The 26970-nt window shown below is 39.1% G+C and overlaps 1 protein-coding gene across 1 annotated transcript in view; it reads left to right on the forward strand.

The window, feature by feature from the left end:
• The first annotated feature begins 16087 nt into the window (after positions 1–16087).
• Positions 16088–26970, forward strand: part of uqcc1.L (ubiquinol-cytochrome c reductase complex assembly factor 1 L homeolog) — a 46001-nt gene continuing 35118 nt past the window's right edge. The window contains exons 1-2 of the mRNA XM_018234790.2: positions 16088–16243; positions 22275–22370. Of these exons, the coding sequence (XP_018090279.1) occupies positions 16220–16243; positions 22275–22370 (120 nt within the window). The 5' untranslated portion in view covers positions 16088–16219. The remainder of the gene's footprint in view (positions 16244–22274; positions 22371–26970) is intronic.

A 26970-nucleotide genomic window follows, 5' to 3' on the forward strand; every position in this document is an offset into this window, starting at 1 on the left:
CATGGTCACCATTTGAGTGTTCCTTCTTCTAACATTACATAAGAATATCATATGAACTGCTAATTGGGTATTTGAAGTAGACAAAGTAGAGCAGAATATCATAGCCAGTAACCCTAGTGCTTTGATGCCAATCCGAGTTTATAATAATATTTCATATACTCTTCTTGCACCGTGTTTGACAAGTCTTTAGAATTAGCATAAACATTTGCTCAATATTGTAAAAGGATCCGAACATATGTTATTCTCTTAGGCCATCAGAGAACCTGCTCAAAGTGCACCTGCCGTCCATTCTGCAACCAAGCAAGGTTTTACCCCACCCTTTGGTATGTATGTATATGTTTATACTGGTTTCATGACATCTCCTTCTCACGAGCCTGATGAAAATGTGTTTGCAATTAACGACCCAGACTGGTATAAAAAAAAATAAAGGCAACGAATGACAAAAGTTTTAATGTGTTTATAGCATAGCCTAAAAATGACATATCTTTCAAAAATGTAGCATAGGTTAACCTCTCTCTGGCATCAACCATCTGGAATAAGCCCTCCTATGGGGATTATTTTGTAGTGTGCCTTTATTAACTAGATAGAAGACAGAGTTTGTATACATTTTTTTGGGAGAGAGACAAGGCGGATAAAAAGGAAAGAACATTTAGCAGTTACTCAGATGCAATTGAACTGCAGACTGTCAGCTTTATTTCACTGTATTGAACAAAAAAATTGCATAAAAATGTGAGGAACTAAAGCCTCTTTTTAACACAATCGCTTCATTTCAGGGGCTCAAAAGCAATTGGACAATTGAGTCAAAGGCTATTTCATGGGCAGGTGTGGCCAATCCCTTCATTGTGTCATTATCAATGAAGCAGATAAAAGCCCTGGAGTTGATTTTGTATGTGGAAGATTTTGCTGTGAACAGACAACGTGCGGTCAAAGGAGATCTCCATGCAGGTGAAACAAGCCATCCTTAAGCTGCAAAAACAGAAAAAACCCACCCGAGAAATTGCTACAATATTAGGAGTGGCAAAATGTACATTTAGGTACATCCAGAGAGAGAAAGAAAACACTGGTGAACTCAGCAACGCAAAAAGACTTGGACATCCACGGAAGACAACAGTGGTGGATAATCGCAGAATCATTTCCATGGTGAAGAGAAACCTTCACAACAGCCAAACAAGTGAACAACACTCTCCAGGAGGTAGGCATATCGATATCCAAATCTACCATAAAAAGGAGACTGCATGAAAGTAAATACAGAGGGTGCACTGCAAGGTGCAAGCCACTCATACGCATCAAGAATAGAAAGGCTAGATTGGACTTTGCTAAAAAAAAATCTAAAAAAGTTAGCACAGTTCTGGAAAAACATTCTTTGGACAGATGAAGCCAAGATCAACCTCTACCAGAATGATGGCAAGAAAAAAGTATGGAGAAGGCAACAGCTCATGATCCAAAGCATACCACATCATCTATAAAACATGGCGGAGGCAGTGTGATTGGGCGTGCATGGCTGCCAGTGGCACTGGGAAATTAGTGTTTATCCATCATGTGACACAGGACAGAAGCAGCCGAATGAATTCTGAGGTGTTCAGAGACCAGCAAAAAGTAGTCAAATAGATTGGGAGGCGTTTCATAATACAGATAGACAATGACCCAAAAACATACAGCCAAAGCAACCCATGAGTTTATTAAAGAAAAGTAGTTGAATATTCTTGAATGGCCAAGTCAGTCACCTGATCTGAACCCAATTGAGCTGCATTTCTAAACTAAACTTCGGACAGAAAGGCCCACAAATAGCAACTGGAAGCTGGTGCAGTAAAGGCCTGGCAGAGCATTAAAAAGAAGGAAATCCAGAATCTAGTGATGTCCATGAGTACAAGACTTCAGGCTGTCATTGCCAGCAAAGGGTTTTCAACCAAGTATTATAAATTAAAATTTTATTTTCAGTTTTTTAACTTGTCCAATTACTTTTGAGCCACTGAAATTAAGTGATTGTGTTAATAAAAAGGCGTTAGTTGCTCACATTTTTATGCAATCTTTTTGTTCAACCCACTGAATTAAAGCTGAAAGTCTGCAGTTGTCTTATTTAAAATTCATAGTGGTAATGTACAGAACCAAAATGAGAAAAAAGTTTCTGATTTATGGGCCTAACTGTATGTCATCTAAAGGCAGGACGTCTTTAGTTGTGATGATGCCAGGGCAAAACAGATATACATGGCCAGCCAACTGTTGCCCATGGACAGCCCTCAGCTGTTGGAATATATAAGTAATTCATACAGGATAGAAAACACTCACCATATTGTCCCATCTTTGGTATCTTTGGTATCTTGTCCTACTGTCGCCATCTTGCTCTACCTACTACCAAAGAAACATGATGACTGGATTGAGTTATAGTATGGTGGAAGAAGGACACTTTAAGAACAAAAGGTAAAGGTAGTGCAGCATTAGTCATTACAGGCTTTTTATTTTCTCCCCATACCATATTATTGAGCTTTACCTTTAAGAATTGCATCCAACAAAAGTTCTATTTGCATGAAGCAAGCACACATTTAAGCACTTAGCTAAATATCTAAATTACATGAACTTCTCTGTTTCCAAGGAGGTAAAATTTGCAAGCTGAAATGAAAAGCATTCCTATGCTATTGCCAGTTAATGGTCACAACCGAAGAGTGCTTTTCTTCATAACTCAAAAGGGGCACTATGGCGAGATTAGCATGTCTAATGGAATTGGGTTTAATGTATGAAAACGAATGCTCAAGTTGTATTTACAGGGAAATATGCTGTTTTCTATTAAGCAAAGAATTTGGGTATGTGTGTGTGCGGCAGTTACCATACTGTACATGCCAACATTACCTTTTTGGGAGGAGGACAGAAAAATGGATTGAGAAGGCCCAGGCTAAACCCCGTGCCTGTTATTTTTCATAATTCTGGTTACAGGACTATGAAGGTACCAGAATCACACACAAAAGTTTTATTTACAATAGACAAAGACAAAGGGGGAAGGTGCAAGTGCAAGTGCAAGGTAAATATGCCCCAAAGTCATGGTGATTATTCTTCAGAGGCATTATCAGCATAGGTGCATGCATGCATAATTGTTCTGTACAGGTTGTGGCCCCTATAGTACGGCCACAATCTTTGATGTGGTTTTTCACTTTTTCAATGTAATCTTTTAGCTATCTGTGTATAATCCAGGTTTGTTCATCATTTCTTTTTGAAAGGCATATGAAAGACATATGTTCTTGGCATATGGGTCTCGTCAATAAAGTGGCGTTTGGTACTGGAGATGGCTCCTTGCCTATTCTGCTTTCATGTGAGAACTACTGCTGAACACCCTAAAAGGACAGCTCCCCTTTATATTAAGCTGCTCAGAAACGACTATAAGCACCACTGCATAATGCCTCTTATACTCCTACCACCATAAAACTGTGGAATCAATAGCAAATGATAGATGCACCTCTCCAATGGTGCATGATGACTACTATAGAAACCTCCATCTGAAGGGATACATTGCATGTAGTTTAACTTAGCACACTGCCTTTGTATTACTTTTAATCATGTGGTCCAGTATATTTGCCCTCAGAAGGAACCTATGGCTCAAAGTTCTAGTCCTTTTCACCACTGTCCTTTTCCTTTTGTCCCTCCAGTCCTAGGCTATATGCAATGTTTTTGGCTGGTGGGTTGCATTCTTCCTACCTCACTTTCCTCTGCTTGGTTTCCAGGGTTAATGGAATTTGTCACAGTTGCCTCATGTGCCGCTGGAAAAAAAGTCCTCAGAATTGCACTTCCCTACTGCACCTTAAATAGCAATATTCAAACCCTAATTTGCTTTTTTGTGACCTGTTTGTAGGGGCTTTGCTCATCAGTGGTAGCTTTCGTCCACTATTTGCCTGGTGATGATATGCATTTGCACAATCACCTACTGGTGACCTCTAGCTTCATCTCTTAGTCCTTTCATGATTTCCTTTTTCTTTAACTGTGCAGGTATCTTGTTACTGAAGAAGGCTTAGGACTCCAGTGATAGAGTAATATGGTGCTAGGTAAGGAATCCCAAACCCGGAACAAACCCAAGGTCCCGGCCTCGGCTCACTCTTTTGCCTATAATTGTGACCTTTCGCTTTGGGAGGAGCCCTCCGCTACTTGAATGCCGACAGGTCTTATAGTGAGAGGGCCAAGGGGAAAGTTCTGGGCAGGCAAGGGAAACCGATGTGAACTAGAGAACGAGGAACAAGGAACTTGGTCAAGGGACAGGTCGAGTCGATACCAATCAGGGAGAGCAGTACCAAATCAGGAGACGATAGCGTAGTCAAGATCGGGGCAATAACGCCAATATCGCAGTACAATAACAGGGTCCAAGAGAGTAGTCAATAAAGGGCAAAGGTCTGGACAGGCAGCAAACTAGGAATGGCCAGGGACCGGCAAGATTGGACCCAGTAATTATAAAAATAGACCTACGTTGGGCGATTGGAAAAAGTTCATTGTAGCTTTAAATATTTAAATTATCTTGCCAAACGTGATGACATCAAGTAAAAATACGCTGGCGTCAATCCCACGCGTCAAACCCAGAAGCGGCAGTGCACCGAAGACAAGTTGGCGCCACCACTAGACCACCAGGTATTCTCACAATGGGCAAGTAGCTCATACTCAAGGTCATGAACCAAGTAACCAGCTTATATGACTCTATGTCACTCAATAGGCCCTTGAGGTCAAATGGCCCCAAATAAACTTCTTCACATATCCAAACATTTTAACTCAAAATATTACCATTTCTTTTGACTAAAGGGTTTGTCACAGCTTGAGCCCTCATGATCAGAGGAAGACCTAGAGAAGGTATGGCAGCGGCGTGAAAAGGGACGCAATTGAGAGAGCGAAAGAGAAAGACTTCATACAGACACGAGTGCAATAATGCCTCGATTTTGTTTACATAATCCTCTCGTTTTAATCTTCTGCTAAGATTTATGCCTCCTAAATGAGTTCAATATTTTTCTAACATTACAAATTAGTGACTGACGTATAAACTTTCACTTAACAAATGCCAGAAATAAAGAGCTGCCATTATTCCTTTGTGAATTGAAGTGTTGCCGTTTGCAGTTACTGAAACAAAATTCCTTTTATAGTACTTCAGTGGACCATAAATGACTACATCAGTTGAACTCAACTATTTCCTGCCTTCGGGGGAAAATAATTGCATGTGAAAAGATAATTATACCATTTAGGCATACTAAGTAACTGGATAGCGAGGGCAGGCATGGGGGCCCGCAGGGTAAATTGATGCCAAGAGCCCAATTTCTCCCTGCAGCACTTTCTCTTTCTCTCTTTACTGCAGTTTCAGTTTATAATCATCATTTTATCTCTTTCTTTTGGTCAGGCAGACCGAGCTACATATGTTCAATGTCGGCAACAACGGCTGGATGGCAGATTTTTGGCCAGGGATGGAATTCATTTTATTGGCCAAATTTATCAGCACATTAGGAACTGTAATAAGTGCACTCATTATCACAAATACGTTCAGTGGTTCCAAGCTGGCGCATAACTAATTACTGGGGGGATCCAAGCCCTTATGATAACTAGTGATAGGAGACATGGCGAGATCTGTTTACAGATTATGCATTACTGAAACAGTTGATGCAAGGCATACAGTTCAATTATGATTTATGACTTTTACCAAATGATTTCATAATGAAATAATACATTTCATATTAAATCATAAATTAATCAAAAGACCTCTCCTTATTGTTGGTATAGGAACATGGGGCCGATTTCTCAAAGGTAGAGATTGAAAACAAAAACTTATTTTCAATCTTTTATCACAAGTCAAAAAAAATTGGCCTCCCGTTGCAAGAAACAATCATACTTTTCTGTCTTTTTTAGTTAGCTGAATTTCCCCTAGACTTGAATTGTGGTAAATTTGTACACAGGAGAGAAAATCTGATTAATAGAATTAAGTGATAGTTTTGCTGCAAATTTGTTAAGATTCAACTCAGTGAGGAAAAGGTTTATCACGTTAAACCTCAATTTTTTTCTGGTTGGGTTTTTGAAGGGGAAAACTAAATTTTTAGAGATCTATTATAAAAATCTGAATCCGAAAATACTCCAGCTAAAACCTGTCGGGGTCATGTAGAAGTCAATGGCAGATGTCCTTGGAGCTGTTTCTTGACATTGTGATGCATGTTTTTGTTTTCGATAATCCGATAAATTTGAGTTGTCAAGTGGCATCCAGTTGATTTTCAGAGTGTCAATTCTAAAAAGTTGCACCATTCGAATTGCCGCCCGATTTTGTTGCAACGTTTTTTTCGAGTTGATTTTTTTGATGAGTTCAATTTGTGGATGGGAGTTAGGTCGACTTTGTTTTAAGAAAAAAGTTTGATAAATGCTATTTTTAAAAAGCAAAGTAAAAAGAAATATGTAACCACAGTCACAAAACTTTTTTGACATGTCTCAACTACTATTCGTATCCCGGACTCACTGTTCCTAAGACTCACTAGTCCGCCGCACCCTTCACAATTGAACCATAAAATTATCATCTTAGGTATTCAAATTTTACCTATTTAGTTATAGGTTTAATATATCAAATTCTCTTTCTGGTTATTAACGGAAACAGTTGAAGCACAAAGTTGAAGTTGAATCAAAAAATCTTAAGAAATACTAAAACCTATTTGTAATATGCATTTCCAGTGTGGTTCCTTTGTTCTTATGTTGCACTATAACAAACAGGGCCACTAAAGAGACACGGGGGAAGTCAACATACTGACACTTGTACTATAAATAGTAAACATTTAATTTATGAATGTAGAAAAAAATAGGGGAGTACTTTCTTTCTACAGGAGCTCAGGTGGGACCAGTCTGAAAACTGCTTTCACGGCAAAATCTTCATCCAAACTGAACTAATATTTTCTGAACAAATAATTACTACTAACTTGGGCTCCGAGGGGGAACCGGAAGACCACACCACATGTTTAATGGTAAAAGAGGAAGAACTTGGATATTTTTACTGGGGTGGAAGTAGGGTTACACTTTATAAAATGTAGTTATTTATTTTTAAACTATATGCACGGGGGGCTTGTGATTTAAATTGGTGAATTTCCATAGGTAAATTTCCAATGAATAAGTCGTCTGATCGGCCGCCACTATTTTTTTCTCTCTTTGACGTGAGAAATTTGGCTGCAAGAGACCTTGCTGCCACATTACGTTCTAAACGTCTTGCTTTTTTGATATATTTATACATTTAGAAAACATTTACTATAAAACCTAATTACAAATACAGTATGTAAGGATCTCCACTTGTATTAAAGATTAAAATCATATTTGTTTCTACAGCCTTATGACAATAAAGTCCTTTTCATCTGTCCAGCATAAAGTGGAGTGCTGTCCATATTAGGATAACTCATAGTCTATAGAAGAAAATGGCACCATGTTTATCCAGATTTTTAGTGCTCTTGTTCCTTAGATGTCCAAAACTTGGACTCTGAAAGAAGGCTTACTTGTTGCCAAACCCCATAACCAGAAAAGAAGACAAGAGTGTAATTTAAAATAATCTTAAATGTCTGTCAATAACCTGAAAATTACATTCGCGGGATAATATCACAACTGATAGCCAACTTTCTTTCAGCACTGACTGCTGCCAAAAAAGGATACGGTAATGTTAAATAGACCTAACGCCATTAGAAACACTGGGCACATTAATACTATAACACCTTCATGGCTGCTTAGTAGAATTCTGATGTATAAAACCTCAAACAGCAAAAAATTGCACAATAATAGTCTCATTAGTGATGACTTTGCGCTAAAGATGAAGGGAAAAAAAACCCCACACTGAACTGTTTTAAAGCAAAATAAATTGTATTCCTTATTATTCTAGGGCATATGCATTTATTGGGCTTAAACAAAAATTCCCAGTAGAGCTTTATGGCAGATCCCTCCTCTGGTCATTTCAAAAATGTAAAAATAAATACCTATCCAAGCTCTATGTGGTCTTCAGCTGAACAAAAATGCTGCCATTGGTATGGCTTTTTGACAATAAAACAAATTCTGTCAATATTTCTAAAATAGGCATTTTTTGAAAACCATTTATCAGGTTCAATTCAAAAACTCGAGAATTTTTCATTTGTTAGATCTCAAAAATTCAAGTTTGGAACCTTGAATTTGAAAATAATTGATCAAACAATAAAACAAATTGAAATAAAACAAATTCAGTCAATATTTCTAAAATAGGCATTTTTTCAAAACCATTTATCAGGTTGGCCAATTACTGCCCACCTTCAGGTAATATTATTGTGCTAGTGCATTAAAGTACTAAGGACATAGGAGTTCATCTAGACACACCAGTTTCCATCTGCCCATGGATTTAATAAAATTTAAATTTCAAAAGAAACTGAAATGAACACAGCACATTTACGTAAAAATTACACAAAATCACATTCTACTGTTCAATACCGTAGAGTTTGCAAAATTCTGAGATTTATTCAAAAACTCGAGAATTTTTCATTTGATAGATCTCAAAAATTCAAGTTTGGAACCTTGAATTTGAAAATAATTGATCATCAGATAGTTTAGAGAATCATACATGTTCCTGAACGACACAACTTTACTGAGTGATGGGCTCATTGAAATTGGGAAATGGATTTTTTTAAAGGGAATCTAAACCCAAAGATATTAGTTTAAGTGAAGGTGTTCATAGTGGTCCTCTGATAACTTTTGAAATGTACATTAATTTTCAGTTTTCTGAGCAGTTTATGTTGCTAGGTAGGCTTGGTTCAACAGCCCTTTTTGAAGACTCAGAGGGTCAGTGATCCTTACTGTCTATGTAATGTCTAGGCACAGCCTGTATTCAGTTAATTCTCGGGTTGTCAAAAACATGGTAGTAGTAGTTTACCACTGAAAAAAGAAAATGTATCTAAATTGCAAAAGTACTAAGAGAAGTACCATTAATTCATTTTTTGGGCTTAGATCCCTGTTAAAGAAGTAGTCGTTTTCGGTTTAGATTCCTTTTAAAGAGAGCATTGTTTAATACTGTGAGTGGTTCATTGCAAAAATCAGGTTTTAGAATCCCAAATTTTTAAATAAATGCAAGTATTGTATTTGCATTTCTGTGAAGTGGTAAATATTTAGTGAATGGCATGTTACCACACAGGGATATAAATTTCATCACAGAATTTCATAAGAATAGAGACTTTATGAACTTCTTTGATTTCAGGAAACATGAATGGTGCCTTCCAAGGAACTAAGTTTTTAAGCAGTGTGGTTTTAGTGAATGGTTGCGTTATTCAAAGGGGTGGCATTTTAGAATTCCTTGTGAAATTTTAGAATATAGTAACATTCCAACATATTAAAAATGACAGGCTTAACTGTATGCTTTCTAGGACAGTTGATATACTGTAGATATTAGAATTACCAGCAAAAAGAAATCCAGTTTGGGCCAGCAGATACACATTGTCCTACAGTGAAAGCCACAAATCCGTCTGTAGCCCATCTGTAGTATTCAGTACAGTTATGGTCTCCATTAAACAAAGAAACATCAAGGCCAGGCATGCTTGAAAATATTCAGCTATTATATGCTGGGCATGGTTCAGTTCCTTATACTGGAGGTAATAAGGGGATATCCAAAGACAAAACCAATTAACATTTCTGGAGTCAGAAATAAATGTTTATCATCATTATTTACTAACTAGAAGTAATTTTGAACTTATACAAATCATGTTTTCATTGGACATGAACTGTCTAAAGATCTTCACAAGTTGATGAAACCTTTCAAGAACATTTTGGAGCAGCATTAATAGGCCACGTAGTGCACTTTTTCACTTGGAGAAAAGCTTTTTATTCCTTGTCCCTCTGAGAATAGAGCACACTTTTATCTCACTCCAAACACCATCTTTTATTTGCAGTTACCTAAGAAGAAAAATACACAACTAACTTCATTGACAGATTTAAATCAAAGGTCCAAGTAGCAAGCAAGAAATCCAATGAAAATATTTAGAAATGTTGTTGGAAGCTTCAAATGTTTGATTTTCTGAATCTATTCAGTAGGCTACCATAAGGATCTGAAAAACTAATACAAGCCAAAAAATTTAAATGCTTAAGATTGGAAATCAAGATCGGTTCCTACACTGTCTGCATTCAATGGAAACCAGGCAACGTCAGGATCATAAGTAAACTTTTTAGTAGGGTTTTCTTGGAGAAGTAAAGCAGTGTTTGTCCAGATTTTAGTCCATTATACTTCATAGTATTTCTTCAGAAAGAGACTCGAAAGTCTACTGCCACTGGGGGTGAAACATTTTCATAGTTATGCAGCTAGTTCAGTTGTTTTAGGCTTATCACTGCTAGATACTGTAGAGCTGAAAGCGAGGTCCAAGTAGCAAGCAAGAAATCCAATGAAAATATTTAGAAATGTTGTTGGAAGCTTCAAATATTTGATTTTCTGATTTTCTCGTTAGGCTACCATAAAGATCTGAAAAACTAATACAAGCCAAAAACTGTAAATGCTTAAGATTGGAAATCAAGATCGTTCCTACACTGTCTGCATTCAATGGAAACCAGGCAACATCAGGAACAGAATTAAACTTTTTAGTAGGGTTTTCTTGGAGAAGTAAATCAGTGTTTGTCCAGTTTTTAGTCCATTATAGTTCATAGTATTTCTTCAGAAAGAGACTCGAAAGTCTACTGCCACTGGGGGTGAAACATTTTCATAGTTATGCAGCTAGTTCAGTTGTTTTAGGCTTATCACTGCTAGATACTGTAGAGCTGAAATCTTGATGGCAGAAAATCTCCCCTAGTGTGCTAAAGAACCATATACAGTAATCTTGTTAGTATGGCATCATCCTTTATGAAAAGATACGACCATGAAAGAGCAGAAAACTGGACCACTAAATGTAGAGAAATACAGTGTAGGTAGCACTGAATCAATGAAATTGTCCAGTAAAAAAAAAGATATGCCTGGCCCACCTTCAAAAGTGTCTCCTCCAGTATACCCATATGGTGGATTACAGAAAGATCAATTACAGATTACAAAAATCCAAGAGCTTTTATGTAATTGATATAAAACTACTCAAGGAATAGGAAAAGAGTAAGAAATCCACATAATATTTATTGTAATTCTTTCCTATGCTTCCACTTCCTTATGCCAACACTAGAAGACAGATTTAATAAAATGTAAGATCACGCGATGTTGAATATTTTTGAATTTGAGTTTTCTGAACTTGAATTTGTGAAATTAATCAATAGAAAAGATTTCAACAGTTTGAATGTAAAACATTCAGCAACTAAAAATATATAGAAGTCCATGGGAGATGTTATCAAGGCGGTTCAATTCGTAATGACTCTGGATTAAAAGAAACCTGCCCCAATGTGCGAAACAAGAAAATAGACATCAGGGGCAAATGTATCAAGGGTCGAATATCGAGGGTTAATTAACCCTCGATTTTTGACTGCCAAATTAAAATCCTTCGACTTCGAATATCGAAGGATTTTGCACAACGAACGATTCGAAGGATTTTAATCCATCGATCGAAGGATTATCCTTTGATCAGAAAATTGTTAGCAAGCCTATGGGGACCTTCCCCATAGGCTAACATTGGCCTCGGTAGGTTTTAGTTGGCGAACTAGGGGGTCGAAGAAATTTTTAAAGAGACAGTACTTCGACTATCGAATAGTCGAACGATTTTAAGTTCGAATCGTTCGATTCGAAGGTCGAAGTCGAAGGTCGAAGTAGCCAAGTCGATGGTCGAAGTAGCCAAAAAAACCATTCCAAATTCGAACTATTTTTCCTCTATTCCTTCACTCGTACATAGTGAATGGCCCCCCCAGGTCTTGTCAGGTGTCGACATCACTTCAACTTTGCTACTCTGTGTGTAAGATACTTTAAAGGGAAATGAAGGAAAAGTTCATGCCACTGTAAATCCATAATTTCACTTTTACAGACCAACTGTAAGTTTGGCCTGGGGCATTGCCAGTCTACGTATTTCGAATGGAAAACGCAGTGATAAAACATTTTTACCCATTTCTAAAGCTTCAAAGACATTTTTCTATTTAGAAATTCTCAATATCTGCTCCCGCAGCAAAAAAAAAAGATAATTTGCAGCAATGTCAATAATACTCTGAAAGTTGAATAATGGTTTCTTCTTCACCAAAAACATTATTTCACTGGGCTTGACCTCATCACTCATTTGCTCTGCTTTTACTCTTAAGTTTCATTGACCACAGTATAAAGTTCTTTATCTTCTGGCAGACATTTCGGCAGCACGTTTAAATTTTGCTGTCTAGGAAGAAGAAAGTTAACAATGTACCTTTTTACAGATTTCACATGTTTGAATGAGGCACTTTGCCAATCTGTACACACGGTAGAACCGCAGGATGGAAAATGTTACATTCTGAATCAATTTTGTTTCATTTTCCCAATTTATTTCAACATTCTTATTTATGTGAAACCCGCGTTTGTACAGTGGTCCTTGTCAGTGATGACCTTTCATTATTGTGTCTTAAATCTTAATGACTGTTTCATTTTGTTTTTTATGAATTCATTTTTTTTTGGGTATAGCAGATTTTAAATTGAATGATGTTCACTGGGGAATGAATAGGCTTTGTATTGTGAGTCATCCTAAGGTGTAAATTATATGTACTTCTGGTGTTGCCCAAAATGTAAACATATATGTAAAACATACACATATACGGGTCTGCTTCTAGTCACTGATGTCTGTGATGACACAGTCATTCATTTAAAACTCATATAACAGGTGAAAAATGTTCTCCATGTGCAGTAGCCCATAGCAACCTATCAACAGTTACCATTAATTGGTGTTCCGTAGTTGGAACAAAGCAAACATCTGATTGGTTGCTATAGGTAACTAGCCTTTTACAACATTAGCTCAGACAGATAAACCATTATATAACATACACTAGCACTTTGTAGGTATAAGACACACCACATAGGACCCAGTTAATACATCTGTAAAATATATAAAGCTGCCTTTAATTAGGGTATGGTTAAACTTCAGCCCCACTCAGTAGGACACCTAACACAAATGACTGTTGTTATGTGTGAAATGGTCATAAAAACAACTTCCAAGGGGATGGAGAACAGGGTGGACTCAGAAACTGCCATGGAGCTCAAGATGTTATTATCACCATCAAACTGCAATCCACATCAAAAAAAAGTTGGGAAACTACAAAAGGCGAATGCAAGAGATATGCCAGAGTTTTTAAAGCTCTTGTCTGAAGACTGGTTTTCAGGATGTATTGACGACTCTTCGATAAAGACCCTAATATTGTATAGGTCATGGTAATACCTTAACCTATAGCAATAAGCTATATTATATAGCAAATCCGATTTATGGTGCAGTATATAAAAGGCTCCTGCTTTAAGGTCCTAGCAAGGATGTTCCCACAAGTCTTAATCTTCTCACAGTAGAGTTCATAACAATGCAGAATATTTTGGAGAGGAGATTTCTGACAGGTGGTTCTTGTAGTGCTAGTATTCTTCATCATTGTTAGATTTGTGATGAAATGGAATGACCTGAAAATACAAGAATGACAGCATCATATGTAGGTTTAGTACCAATACCTAGAAGATCTGTATGGAGCATGAAGCAGGTATAACCTTCTGAAGGTCTACTACTACATGCGTCAGATGTTCAGAAGTTCTTTGGTGTGCCACGTGGATTTATCAAATGTTTAGGGGAATCTATAAGAAGTAGGCATTCTTAACCATCACAGCTGGGTTTAGAATATGCAGTTGCCTAGAAAAACACCTGCCTTTAAAGGATGTGCTTAGAGTAATATGAAACCCTTCCATTTGGTTAAGTAGGAACTATTGTGAAAATGAAAATTTAATACAAGCTTCATCATACTGAAATAAGAAACTTTCTAAATACAATAAATTAAAAATGATGTGTTGTTGCTGAAATAATCAAGTTCTTCTTCACTATCCCTCTCTCAGCATCTGTTTCTCTTCATTCTCTCTTCATGCAGGAGTTGGGTGTCAGATATTCATTGACAGTTTGAACCAATACATCTCATAAGGGGGCTCCTTTTGCCTAAAAGATGTATTAGAGCTCACTCTATTAAAATCACCATAAATCCTGTCTCTCTACATGCAGAATTTGCACAAAAGGCAGTTATTTTGTTAGATTTTGTTTGTAATGGAATCAGTTCGGTGAGCTCTATAAGATATATTGGATCTAACTGTCAATAAATATCTGACACCCAACTGCTGCATGAAGACAGAATGAAGAGAAACAGATGCTGAGAGAGGGACAGTGAAGATAAACTTGATTATTTCAGAAATTATGCCAAATATTTAATTGATTGTATTTACAAAGTTTCTTATCAGTATGCTGAATTTTTTATAAAATGTTCATTTTTATAATAGTTCCCCTATAAACAGTGGCCTTCTTGAGGTTCTTTTATGTAGAGATAACAAGGTCTTGCTCTTGGGACCTTAATTCTCCGGCAGTTCTGCCATTCTTATATTTTACACCAATTCTAAGGTATTTTCAAGAGATTTGTCTCGCGGGTAGAGCTGTTTCCCCACAAGCGGCAAATCTCCGCCTGTGCCATTACCATTACAAAGATATATAAATACGTCGGTTGAATGAGACATTTCATGGGAAGTCGTCTGTGCGTATATAAACACACTAGAGGGCCATAAATTACATTTTAACCTTCAGTGGAACAGAAATAGCCGCTGGAACATTATACTTGTGTAAATTTATGTTCATGTTATACATGGGATAGGACATTCCACAGGGAAACATGATCCTAAATACTTCTAGCAGGGTCACTTGAGGAAAGGCAAATAGCAGCTTGTTTATCTAATATTTGAGTGAAAAATTTGCTATAATTCTAGAAAATTTCAGGCCTCCACTGGAACTATTCATTGGGCACATTACTATGAGCCAGTGGTCCCCAACCAGTAGCTCATGAGTAACATGTTGGTCTCCAACCCCTTGGATGTTGCTCTCAGTGGCCTCAAAGCAGGTGCTTTTTTAAAAAAATTCCAGGCTTGGAAGCAAGTTTTAATTGCATAAAAACTAAGTATAGTGCCAAGTAGAGCCTCTTGTAGGCTGCCATTCCACTAGGGTTGCCACCTTTTCAGAATTGTTTTACCGGCCTGGTGGGGGGCGGGAACAAAAAGGGGCGAGTGTGACGTCAAAAGGGACGGTGCCGTGCCGTAAAAGGGTCGTGGCCACGGAGCAGACACTTCAAGACGGCCACAAAAGCTACGTTTTTACGGGGGATTGGGGGCAGGCCGAGGGGTCTTTTTAAGGGTATTACAAATTTACCGGCAGCTACATTGCTGGTAAATTTGTAATACCGGCCCCGGCCTTTGCAGGTGTTTTACCGACTAGGCCGGTAAAATACCGGCTGTGTGGCAACACTACAGTCCACATAGGGGCTACTAAATAGCTTATTTGGCACCCAAGGGACTTTTAGATGCTTGTGTTGCTCTCCAACTCTTTTTACATTTGACGGTTCGGGACCCTTACTATAAGCAATGCAGTTTGTCTGCTAAAACTACAGCCAGGGGCCTACAAAGGAAACAGACCCTGCCGGTCGGCCCAAGAGGTATAGGGACCCCGAGGCCCTAAATAATTTCAATATGTATTGGTAATAAAGGATAACCTCTGGTTATGTTCGGGGCCCTAATATGAATTTGCTGTGGGGCCCAGTAACGTCGTTGCCCCTGTACCGACTACACGCTAACCAGAAAGGTGACTTTTCAGTCATGAATTCATTGTGGTATAAATATTATTAAAGGCCACAATGCTGCTCGAGCTATTATCATTTACTTTACGGTTTAAACTCAGTCACGCCGCTGCTTTATATGAAAAAAAGTCTTATTCACTCCCCAGAAATCAAAGACATCCAGTCAAAATATCCTCACAAAACCTAGAACCCCCAAAGTTTGATGTTTGTCACGTTATATATCTATTAAATAGGAGAGTTTGGCTTCATAACTCGTTGAAAACGCATATTACTTCTATCTTCCCTATCTAGAAGTTTATATAAAAGGATTCTGGCGCAGCTCAGAGCTCAAATTTCTCTCAGTGTGACCTTCTCAGTCACACGCCGCGCTCTGACTGAAATCGACGCAACCCGCGCCAGTCACAAGATGGCGGACCATTAGAACTGAAAGAAAAGGGGCGGATGCGTGACGCTTTCACCGTCGGAAGTGTTTCAAGTTCCAGCATGAGACGAAGAGATAGGCTCCGCGTCTGCGAGTAAACTCTCCGGCGTCACTATGGCAGCGCTCGTCAGATTTGGAGTAAGTAAATTAACGATGTATTGATCGATCCACCTTCTCCCCCCCCCAGCGGGCGTGTCAGAGTGGTACGGTCCATGAGGGGGCGTGGAAAGGCTCTGGACTAATGGATTATTGTTATGAAACAAGGTCACTAAGGAGCAGTGTATTGTTTATATTAACATTTAGTCTGATGTAGAGAGGGAGATTGTGAGATCATTTGCATTTTTTATTATTTAAGTTATTTAGCTTTTTATTCAGCAGCTCTCCAGTTTGTAAGTTCAGCTGTCTTGTTGCTAGGGCCCAAATGACCTTAGCAACCATGCACTGATTTAAATAAGAAACTGGAATAGGAGAGGAAAGTTCAGTAATACAAAGAAACAATAACAATACATTTGTAGCCTTTCAGATGGGGTTGCCACGGGCCGGTGTTTTACTGGTTTAGCTGGTAAAACACCTGCCGGTGACGGTATTACAAATTTACCCATAGGGGCAGATTTACTAAGCTCGAGTGAATTTTCGAAGTTAAAAAAGTTAGAATTTCAAAGTAGTTTTTTGAATACTTCCACCATCGAATAGGATACTACGACTTTGAATTTACTTTGATTCAAAGTAAAAATCGTTTGAAAATTCGATAATCGAAGTACTGTCTCTTTAAATAAAAACTTTAACTTCAATACTTCGCCAAATTAAAGCTACCGAAGTGCAATGTTAGCCTATGGGGACCTTCCACAGCACTTTTCTAAGGTTTTTTGATCGAATAGAAAGCCTTCGATCGATCGCTAAAAATCGTTCGATTCTAACGATTTAATCGTTCGATCGAATGATTTCTATCTGATCGATCAAATACGCTAAAATTCCTTCCACTTCGATATTCGAAGTCGAAGGATTTCAATTCGAGGGTCGAATTGAAATCCTGAAGTTTTTTTTAACTTCGAAATTTGACCCTTAGTAAATCTGCCCCTTCATGTAGTTGCCAGTAAATTTGTAATACCCTTAACAAAAGCCCTTGGCCCTCCGCTTGAAACTTTCATTTTCTCCGCCTTCTGACCATCACCCGCCTGGCTCCACCCCCTTTTAAGTTCAAATTTCAAAGTAATTTTTTGAATACTTCGACCATCGAATAGGATTCTACGACTTTGAATTTATTTCGACTTCGATTCGAAGTAAAAATCGTTCAAATATTCGACCATTCAGTAATCGAAGTACTGTCTCTTTAAAAAAAACTTTGACTTCAATACTTCGCCAAATTAAAGCTACCGAAGTGCAATGTTAGCCTATGGGGACCTTCCACAGCACTTTTCTAAGGTTTTTTTGATCGAATAGTAATCCTACGATCGATAGCAAAAAATAGCTGGAATGGTTCGATTCGAACGATTTCTATTCAATCGATCGAATACGCTAAAAATCCCTCGATATTCGAAGGGAAGTATTTCAATTCGAGGGTTGAATTTCAAAGTGTTTTTAACTTCAAAATTCTACCCTTAGTAAATCTGCCCCTTCATGTAGTTGCCAGTAAATTTGTAATACCCTTAACAAAAGCTCTTGGCCCTTCTCTTGAAACTTTCATTTTCTCCGCCTTCTGGCCATCGCGCACCTGGCTCCACCCCCTTTTAAGTCACAGCCCACCCATTTTGCGCCACAGCCCGTCCCTTTTGTTCCGGTAAAAATTTTCTGAAACGGTGGCAACTCTACTTACGGAGCATTTGTTTTTTTTTAGATGGCTGTCCCGTCCCCCCATTTCAAAGCAGTTTTTGACAAATCACTCAAAAACTTTAGAATATAAAAAATGAAGACCAATTAAAAGGTTGTGCATTCTGCGCACACCAAAAGTTAACTTCCGAGAGCCTCCCGGAAAAGAATGGAACACCAAGAGAATGTAGACCATCATTTTAAAAAAATGTAAAAACATTAAGGGGCAGATTTATCAAGGGTCGAAGTGAATCCGAGGGAATTTTCAGCGTAAAAAAAATTGAAATTCGAAGTCATTTTTTGGATACTTCGACCATCGAATAGGATACTGCGACTTCGATTCAAAGTAAAAATCGTTTGTATATTGGACCATTCGATAATTGAAGTACTGCCTTTTAAAAAAACTTCGACTTCAATACTTCGCCAAATTAAACCCATGCTTTGTTAGCCTGTGGGGACCTTCTACAAACTTTTTCCAAGTCTTTACACATCGAATAAAAACCCTTCGATCGATCGCTGAAATCCTTCGAATCGTTCGATCGAACGATTTTTATTCGGTCGCAGGATTGCCAAATTTGCTGAAAAAACGTTGAATTCGAAGTATTTAAATTCGATGGTCGAATTTCGAAGTATTTTCAACTTTGAAATTCGACCCTTGATAAATCTGCCCCTTAAGGTGGCCATACACGGGCCGATAAAAGCTGCCGACAGACGGAAACTTATTGACCCGTGTATGTGGCCCCCGACGGGCTTTACCGATCACCGAAAGTCGGCCAGATCTCGATCGGATGGGACGAAAAATCCTGTCGGATCGCGGCCGCATCTATTCGTTGATGCGGTCCCGCGATCCAACCGGCCATTGCTATTCGTTAGGATCCGATCGTTGGGCCCTAGGGCCCACGATCGGATCAGCCCGATATTGCCCACCTCAAGGTGGGCATATCGGGGAGAGATCCGCTCGTTTGCCGACATCGCCAAACGAGCAGATCTCTCAGTGTATGGCCACCATTGTAATTGCTTATCTAAGTCCTCATCTCTAGGTTGTTGTATGAATACAGGCGCGTGTCCAGTTGTCTTCTGAGAGGCGAATCAAGCCGTTGAGTAGACTTTCCAGATCCAGTAATGCTGAAAATGAGCTTTGCAGATATCCGGAATTGGTTGCTTAAAGAAAGACCACCAAAATCTGCTGTCTTCAGTTGAAGCTTACATAATTCTTATTTCAGACTTGAGTCAGAATGCTCTACAAAGAAAAAGGTCAAGGCATCTTAGACAGTAGGACTCTACCAGACTATTAAAGGCAGTGAGACCGTTGCAGAAGACTTATGATAATGTCCTAGGCTCTTACAGAATTACTTTTTAAAGCCGAGAATCCAAATTGGACCAACGGGGACTCTTCTATGCAGGAGAAGAAATTGATGTCTCATCTTAAACAAAATGCTGGACATTCCTTTCACTTCTGCAGTTATCAATCATATGCCAAACTATTATCTCATGACTTTGAGATAGTTTCAGTACTGTAAGGTTTACCTGATCTTGAAACAGGATGGAATGCAGAAGACTTTGGGAACATCTGGCAAGGACCCACCAAATTCCACAGAGTGTGCTTACTTGTTTATAATGCTCTTCAGCCTTTGGCCATAAACCCTTGTCAAATTTACACTAGCATGCTAATGTGCTTGTACATTATTCTAACTGAGCTAAAATATCCAACACTGTCCTTAATAAAGGTAAACCAAAGTAGTAGTGAAGGTGCAACCAAGCAAGTTATGAAAAGAAATATGAAAATCACCCAAGAACCAAGGGGCCTAGAAGTAAGCACTTGGATACATGTACACTTCAAATATCTACAAAATACAGTTTACAAAATGCAGGACTTCAAAAAGTTAAAAACAATTTGAGTCATCAGGTCCACTGTTTCTGCTCTGACCCTCTAGGACTGGTAGTTTGAACTCTTGTAGAAATTTAATTGGGCCTAATTAACAGGCTAGAGGTCAGGGCAGATAGAACTAGAGTCCGATCAGCAGGCCAGATATTAGAACTTGGAAATAACAAAAAAGAAACTAAACCAGGCTCAAGGAGCAGGCATGAACTGAGGAACACTGGAGCTCAGTAATCACAAAGAGGCTGGATGACAGTTGAAAGCTTAATGATCAAGCACCTAGCTGTTACGTGAGGTAGGCTTGTAGATTGTTGACACTTGGAATTGGAATGAGGTAGGAGATGGAAACAGCAAAGAAGGAAGATATACATGATTTTCTAGTAGACTTAAGGCATGAAGACCCAAATTACGGAATGATCCGTTATCCGGAAAACCCCAGGTCCCAAGCATTCTGGATAACAGGTCCCATACCTGTACTAGATGCCTGTTATGGTTTTTGACCAGCCCAAGCACCAAAAGCCTCCAGTGGCTTACCATAGTAAAACACACAGCCCTGGTGTTGGATCCAGACAGGTCCTCACATACCCCCCTCCCCTTTGAGTATGTCCAGAAGAAGCTGCTCGGATGAGCAGTGAAACGTCTTCAATAATTATTCAGCAAGTCCAGTTGTTTTATTTTTTGAATTGCTTGTATTAGATATACCATGACCTGGATGAATGAAAATCTTCATAGTCTTATGTCCAGGTGTTAATTTTTAGGCCTCTTGGGTCTGGGGATGTTTTTGAGCATGCCCATTATGCTGGCGTGACTAAACCAGAGGGTGTTCATCTTCGTTAACTAATTCATATATCATATAGTTAGTTCCATAGTTATGTAGGAGGATTTCCACAGCCTCCCCAAAAACTGACCAGCATATTTCCTAAGAGAGTCACTCAAATAGGCTTCTCATCAACCCCAGACCCCTCTAACGTTGGCCTGTTTGGCCCAATACAGTACCAAGACTTTAGCAGCAGCATTCAACTGATTTCCTTGTTTTGGTTGTATGTTTAAGACTTTATACTAACAGCTCCATATATCATTTTTATAAAAAAAAAACAGCCTTCTCGGACCATTTAAGTGCGATTTACTTCTTTTTTTTTCGTACCTGAAATGTACCATGAGAAATGCGATCAATAATACGTATAGTCAGGCTTCACTACGCATAAAGTTTCCAGTCTAACCTGTTTAAATGTGTAGTCCTCTTTTAGTCTCTTTTTTTTGAAAGCAACATTGTGAAGAAAACGTAAATAGTCATCATTTCCACCACATATTTCTAAAGTGGACATGTTCCAAGTGTGTGGTTCATTATGGTAGGGTTGGTACTTGTCAGCATGCTGGAAGGAGACCACTCATACAATCAACTGCAGATGAGCTCAAATGATCTTTTCTTATGTGTTTGGCATGGCGGCCCAATTTAGCAGCAGTCGCCATTATAAATATATGCAGATTTAGTGGCACATCACAAGAAACACCAAACCCAGTGGCTGCTGTAGGGCCTAGTGAAGGTGTTCACTGATTGGCAGTTTCATGGTCCTCAAGGATTGGGTGTTTAAACATTCTGTGGGTCCAGTATCATTTGTTGGTTTAAGAAATCCTGGCAGTCCTCATTTCAAACATTCCCGATTGAATCGGACCGATATCGGATGGGGAGGCAGTGGGAAACTGCCCTTACATGGGCAGATAAACTGCCAACTTGGTCTTAAGGAGCGAAATCAGCATCTTCTGCTGATGTATGGCCATCTTAAGTCTTGCTTATTTAAGGAGAAACTGATAATTCCCAACTTTCAAAAATGTAAAAAAGCCATTACATGCCATGCTCAATCTGTCCTGGACACACCCAGACATGTTTTTTGGAAGTCAGATTGAAGGGGCATTATGCAGGGATAAGTGCTGTTTTAGAAGAACAGTCAACTCTTTGATGCCATCATCAAACATTTACAATTGGGGTTGCTGATAATTTATATATGCCACTCCCTGTTGGATTTGACTCACTAGTAACTTCACCTCTACTCAAAGTTGGAATGCCATAGTTGCCGCCATTTGAACACTGTCACTGATCCTTGGTGCTGTTTGAGAATTGAGGCCTTATGGGGTCCAAAAATGCCTCACCTACCAGATATTCGAAGCCCAATGGCCATATCTATAACAGTACCGTTGTGTTTATAAAGGCCCCTTTCCCATAACTATTAATTATGGAGTAAGTGCAGGGCCCAGCGTTATAAATAAGTGTATGGCATAGCTTTTAATATTTACCCATGGAATAGGAATGATATATGACTTATTTAGGACGGTTTTCCAAAAAGAATTTCTAAACAACTGTTTCCAATAATTCATATGCCACAATTTTGATTTGAAATATTCCCATTTAATGTGTTTTGTTCCAGCCTTGCCAAACAAAGTGAAATGATTGATTGTTAATCTTGTCTGTTTTCTTATTCCCTTTAGGTGCGAATAAACACGCAGATAACTGCTTGCAGTGCATTACCCCAGAGCTCCTTCATGCCCATCCATTGTATGGCAGCCCGGTACCGCACAGGCCAGGTAAGTTTCTGCATGTCTGCTGTCTTTTTTTCAGACTGCTGCATGGGTAACAAATAAAGACTCATTTGAAAAAGAATACAGCCCAGGGTGCAAAAAACAAGAGCAAGCCATATTGTACTGCACCAGCACTTTGCAGCCGTAGGCCCAAACTGGAGCACAACGACTTTTGTCTTCCCCATGAATACTATGCTTTCTGCGTTCGGCAACACTGTATTCATGAGGGGCAGTTGAATGGCAGTACATAAGCATGCCTGATCCTTACGTGTTCCCTAACTTGTGCATCATTGAGAGAAACAATTTAGGGAGCAAAGGGCAAATTTGGACTCTTTAGTGCTCATGTAGGGAGTAGTTATTACATTACTAATTAAATCTGTGCTTTCATTTCCTAACTTGTAGTAAGTCGGTTGCAAGCTTTCCTCTCCATGGGGCAAATTTACTAAAGGGCGAAGTGACTAACGCTGGCGAAAATTCTCCAGCGTGACGTCATTTCAGAACTTCGCCGATTTACTAACGGGCACTGGCGTAAATTCGCTAACGAAGGAGATCGACTCTACCGATACTTCACACTCTTAACACCAGGCGAAGTTTCGCTCTGGCAAATGAACATAACTACGCAAATTCACTAAGATGCGGATTTTACTGAACGTTACCTCTTGCGCCAGACTTGCCTTCGCCACCTCAGACCAGGCGAAGTGCAATAGAGTAGATAGGAGTTCCCAAAAAACACTAGCGTCTTTTACTTTTTACAGGGTGATAGGCTGAAAAAGATAGTACATTTTTTTTTGGGGTTCCCTCCTTCCCCCCTACATTTCCTAACATATGGCACCTAAACTATACAGTGGGCACATGTGTAGGGCAATATAACACCTCTATTTTATTTTATTAAGGTTCCCTGGCCTTTTGTAGTGTAATGTAGTTACTGCAACCTATACATCCATTGTACTTTAACTTTACGCCATATGCTAATTAGGCATCGCTAGCGTAACTTCGAACTGCTTATAGTATTATCACTAGCACAACTTCGCAAGCGTTCGGAACCCTTGACGCAATTTTGGATTTAAGTGAATTAGCGTTCTCCTGGCGAATCTAGTGTTGCGATATCAGCTGGGGCAATTTCGGAGGTAAGTAAAGTTGCCCCTATTATGGAAGGATTATTAAAGGATTAGGGTAGGAACAAAATTTGGAATATTTACACAGCAAGATCCTGCTGGGCCCTTGGACATGTCAACAGCTTTTGGTGCACTTGTAAAAGTGACCATTTGTGTCTGATCCAAGTAAGGAGCCTATGTTTGGATTCCTCACCAGGGAACAATTCTTACTGTGGTCAACAACCAGATAGATGGTCAATCCGACTGACAATATATTTGCATGCATCACTTTTAGGTACAGCTGCCCTGTATGAGTCAATTCTCTTAAAGTATTCTTCATATGCGCTGGATATTAATATGCATTAACACCATTGTAGGAAGCCTTCTCAATATAACATTGACCCAGCTAGACTACAGTAGGTGGCCAAGTGCTGACTAGTGCTCTACAAGATCACCTCAAGTTCCATGGGGACCAGTTCAGCATTATCCTGCACTCCAAGAGCTAAACTACCTCCATACTTGTAGAGCAGCTCTATTAACATGCAAAGATTTATTTTTGGGCTTAAGTTCCCCTTTACACCTCAAAGTGGGAGTCACCAGTGGCACCAACTCCATATTTTACCTATATATATGAAAGCAAGGCACCCTCTACTTCTCAAAGGAGATTTCTGCACGGATGATTATTAAAGTTGAGTACTAACTGCGACATCGGTTACTTAGCAGCAAAAACGGTACAAAATATTTGCTATTTAAAGGTCAGTAATGTTTTCACTGTAATATTCCTCAAACATCATGGATACCGAAAAAAATCTTAGTTTAGCACATTTTGATGGTCCTTAAGTGAGGTTTCTAAAAACGAAATGAAACTTAAATGGAAAAAAAACTTCTTTCCACAACCGTGCGGAAAATGAGATTGCACTGATTTGTATATTATCCAGATTATAGCTATTTAGGGGTATGTTGTGTTTTAACTGGAGCAATTTATTATAATGATCCTCTTACATGTCATACCAAGTCATGTGCATGCGTCACCTGGACCCTCTACTGTTCGGAATATTGTTTGTATCTTGCTAGAAACGGAGATGCCTTTGTTCCTTTTGGCCGTACAAGCACAAGTTTTACAATTTGTTCTAGTGCTTTAATTTTATACACTAATATGTTATGTGGAATAATATTAAAAAGGTTTGTGAAATTCAGATACAACTATGGAATCTATTATCCGGTACCCCCTTATGTATATAGCTCTCAGTTATGTTGTGTTGTTCCAATAAAGGCTTTTAAACCTTGGTTTGATGGTGTTGTTTATCGAAATTGAGTGTAATTTCCTAAAGTGCCATGTTTAGTTCGATCAGTTCTAGCTTCATGTGATCATGCTGCCAGTTCAAAAAGCACTTGCTCCTGGATCTGAATCCAGTTTTAGCAAGGCAGCCCTGTTCCTACTGTTTCAACTAGGCTTGAACTTATCGAACCAACCTAAAAGATCAGCATCTCTTTAATAGTTATGATCCAGGCCTTCAAGGTTGTCACAGGAGTTTCCCATTTTGGATTTTGTTAGGAATGTCTATGACATGCTCCAATAGTCCTCCCTGACCATATCTGGGCAAAATATCGATCTTGATATCGATCAGGCAGGTTTAATATACCTCTAGAGCAGGGGTCCCCAACCTTTTTTACCCGTGAGCCACATTCAAATGTAAAAAGAGTTGAGGAGCAACACAGGCATAAAAAAAGTCCCTTGGGTGCCAAATAAGGGCTGTGATTGGCCATTTGGTAGCCCCTATGTGGAATGGCAGCCTACAGGAGGCTCTACTTGGCACTATACTTAGTTTTTATGCAATTAAAACTTGACTCCAAGCCTGGAATTCAAAAATAAGCCCCTGCTTTGATGACACTGAGAGCAACATCCAAGGGGTTGGAGAGCAACTTGTTGCTCATGGGCTACTGGTTGGGGATCACTGCTCTAGAGTGAGGAACGCACAGCTCAGTGATGCAGTACTTGATTTGACCACCTGTATCTCTTTTGTTGCAATCTTTTGGGTCCTAGGGTCAACAATTGGATCAGCCCAATATTGCCCACCTCAACATGGGCATATCGGGGAAAGATCCACTCATTTGACAACCTCAACAAACCAGTGGATCTTCAACTGTATGGCACGCTTTAGACAGTGGTCTGAAAATGTTGGTTGCTGAAGGTTACGAGATAATTCAAACTTTATAGCTTCTATTACATTATCTATATCTCCTAATGGTCTACGTTTAGGTGGGATAATCCTGAATCTCATATCCCAAAAAGAAAAGGACGTCTTGCAGAGTGGGCGATATGGGTGTAGCTGGACATGGCCAGGATAGATTGGGGGTGTTGCCTGAATTGTCCTTGTTTTTAATATTAGTTTCTTGTCGTTTTAACCCTAAATTTGCACAAATACAGATGTCATCTGGCCATTTCCATTATGTCTCCTGCATCTACACAAATCTTGACATTCAAGCACTTTCCTTACATATGTTCTGGTACAAATGAAAGCATGGGGGGGAATGGCATAAAGATCCACAGCTGTGTTTATTATCCAGCACTAACTAAGATCCTAGTGGAAGTCTGTTCGTGGCATAATACCTCAATGATCCCCAGATGTTTTTCAAATGACACTTAATCAGGCAAAAGTACATAAATAGTAAGAAATATGTTTCATAAATCACTGCAAAGTCAGCTGCAAAATCTCCGCATTGAAATTATTTTAGAGGAAATGCCAATGCCGTTGTTTATAGAATTATCCTATGTTAGTAATGTAAAATATCTTCAAAAGTGCAGGCGTGTAATGTAGAAAAAGCATATAACCGTGAAAAGCACACGGCATGGCGTGAAGCGTCGCTGCCAGCGCTATGACACAGGAAGGCCAGGCGCCAGCAGCTGAGAAGATGATGACCTATATATCATGGGTTGCTGTGTAGTGAGAACGCTGGTACCCACAGAGATTGTTTTGATAGTGAAAGTTTTACTGGCAAGTGCCTGAACACGGAACATAGCTGTGGAACAGTCTTCTATTGTGGGCTCAGCTCCCTGCTAGTCCTTTTAGAGACATACTCTTCTATAGGCAAACCACAGACAGTAAAGAAATCTGGCTTCAGAGATGCAACGCCAGATAGCGAACCCTAAATGCACAAGGCCTTTAGTTCACAGGATACTTTTGCTAGTTGATTGGAATTTGCAGTTCACGTCTCCTCGGCAGTTGTACAAAAAGTGATTGTTTGGCAGTCAAGACGGCACATCTCTCCGGTACCAAAGCATGGATACCTAAGCATTTGCAAAAGAAAAGCTTTATTCCACGTTAAATCCATAGAGGTTCATTTATCCACGTTAAAAAGAATCTTGATTTTATGCCTGTATGACATGAAAAAGACTTTGAGAGAGTAGAAATGGAGAAGAAAGTAGGAGACGTCTAAATCCAAAGCCTCTTATCCATCCTGGGGGCCAGGTTGGCTTCGTAGGGAATTTAGTAATGGGGAGTCTACTAATG

Source organism: Xenopus laevis, chromosome 9_10L (assembly GCF_017654675.1).
Source record: "Xenopus laevis strain J_2021 chromosome 9_10L, Xenopus_laevis_v10.1, whole genome shotgun sequence".
NCBI classification, from domain to species: Eukaryota; Metazoa; Chordata; class Amphibia; order Anura; family Pipidae; genus Xenopus; species Xenopus laevis.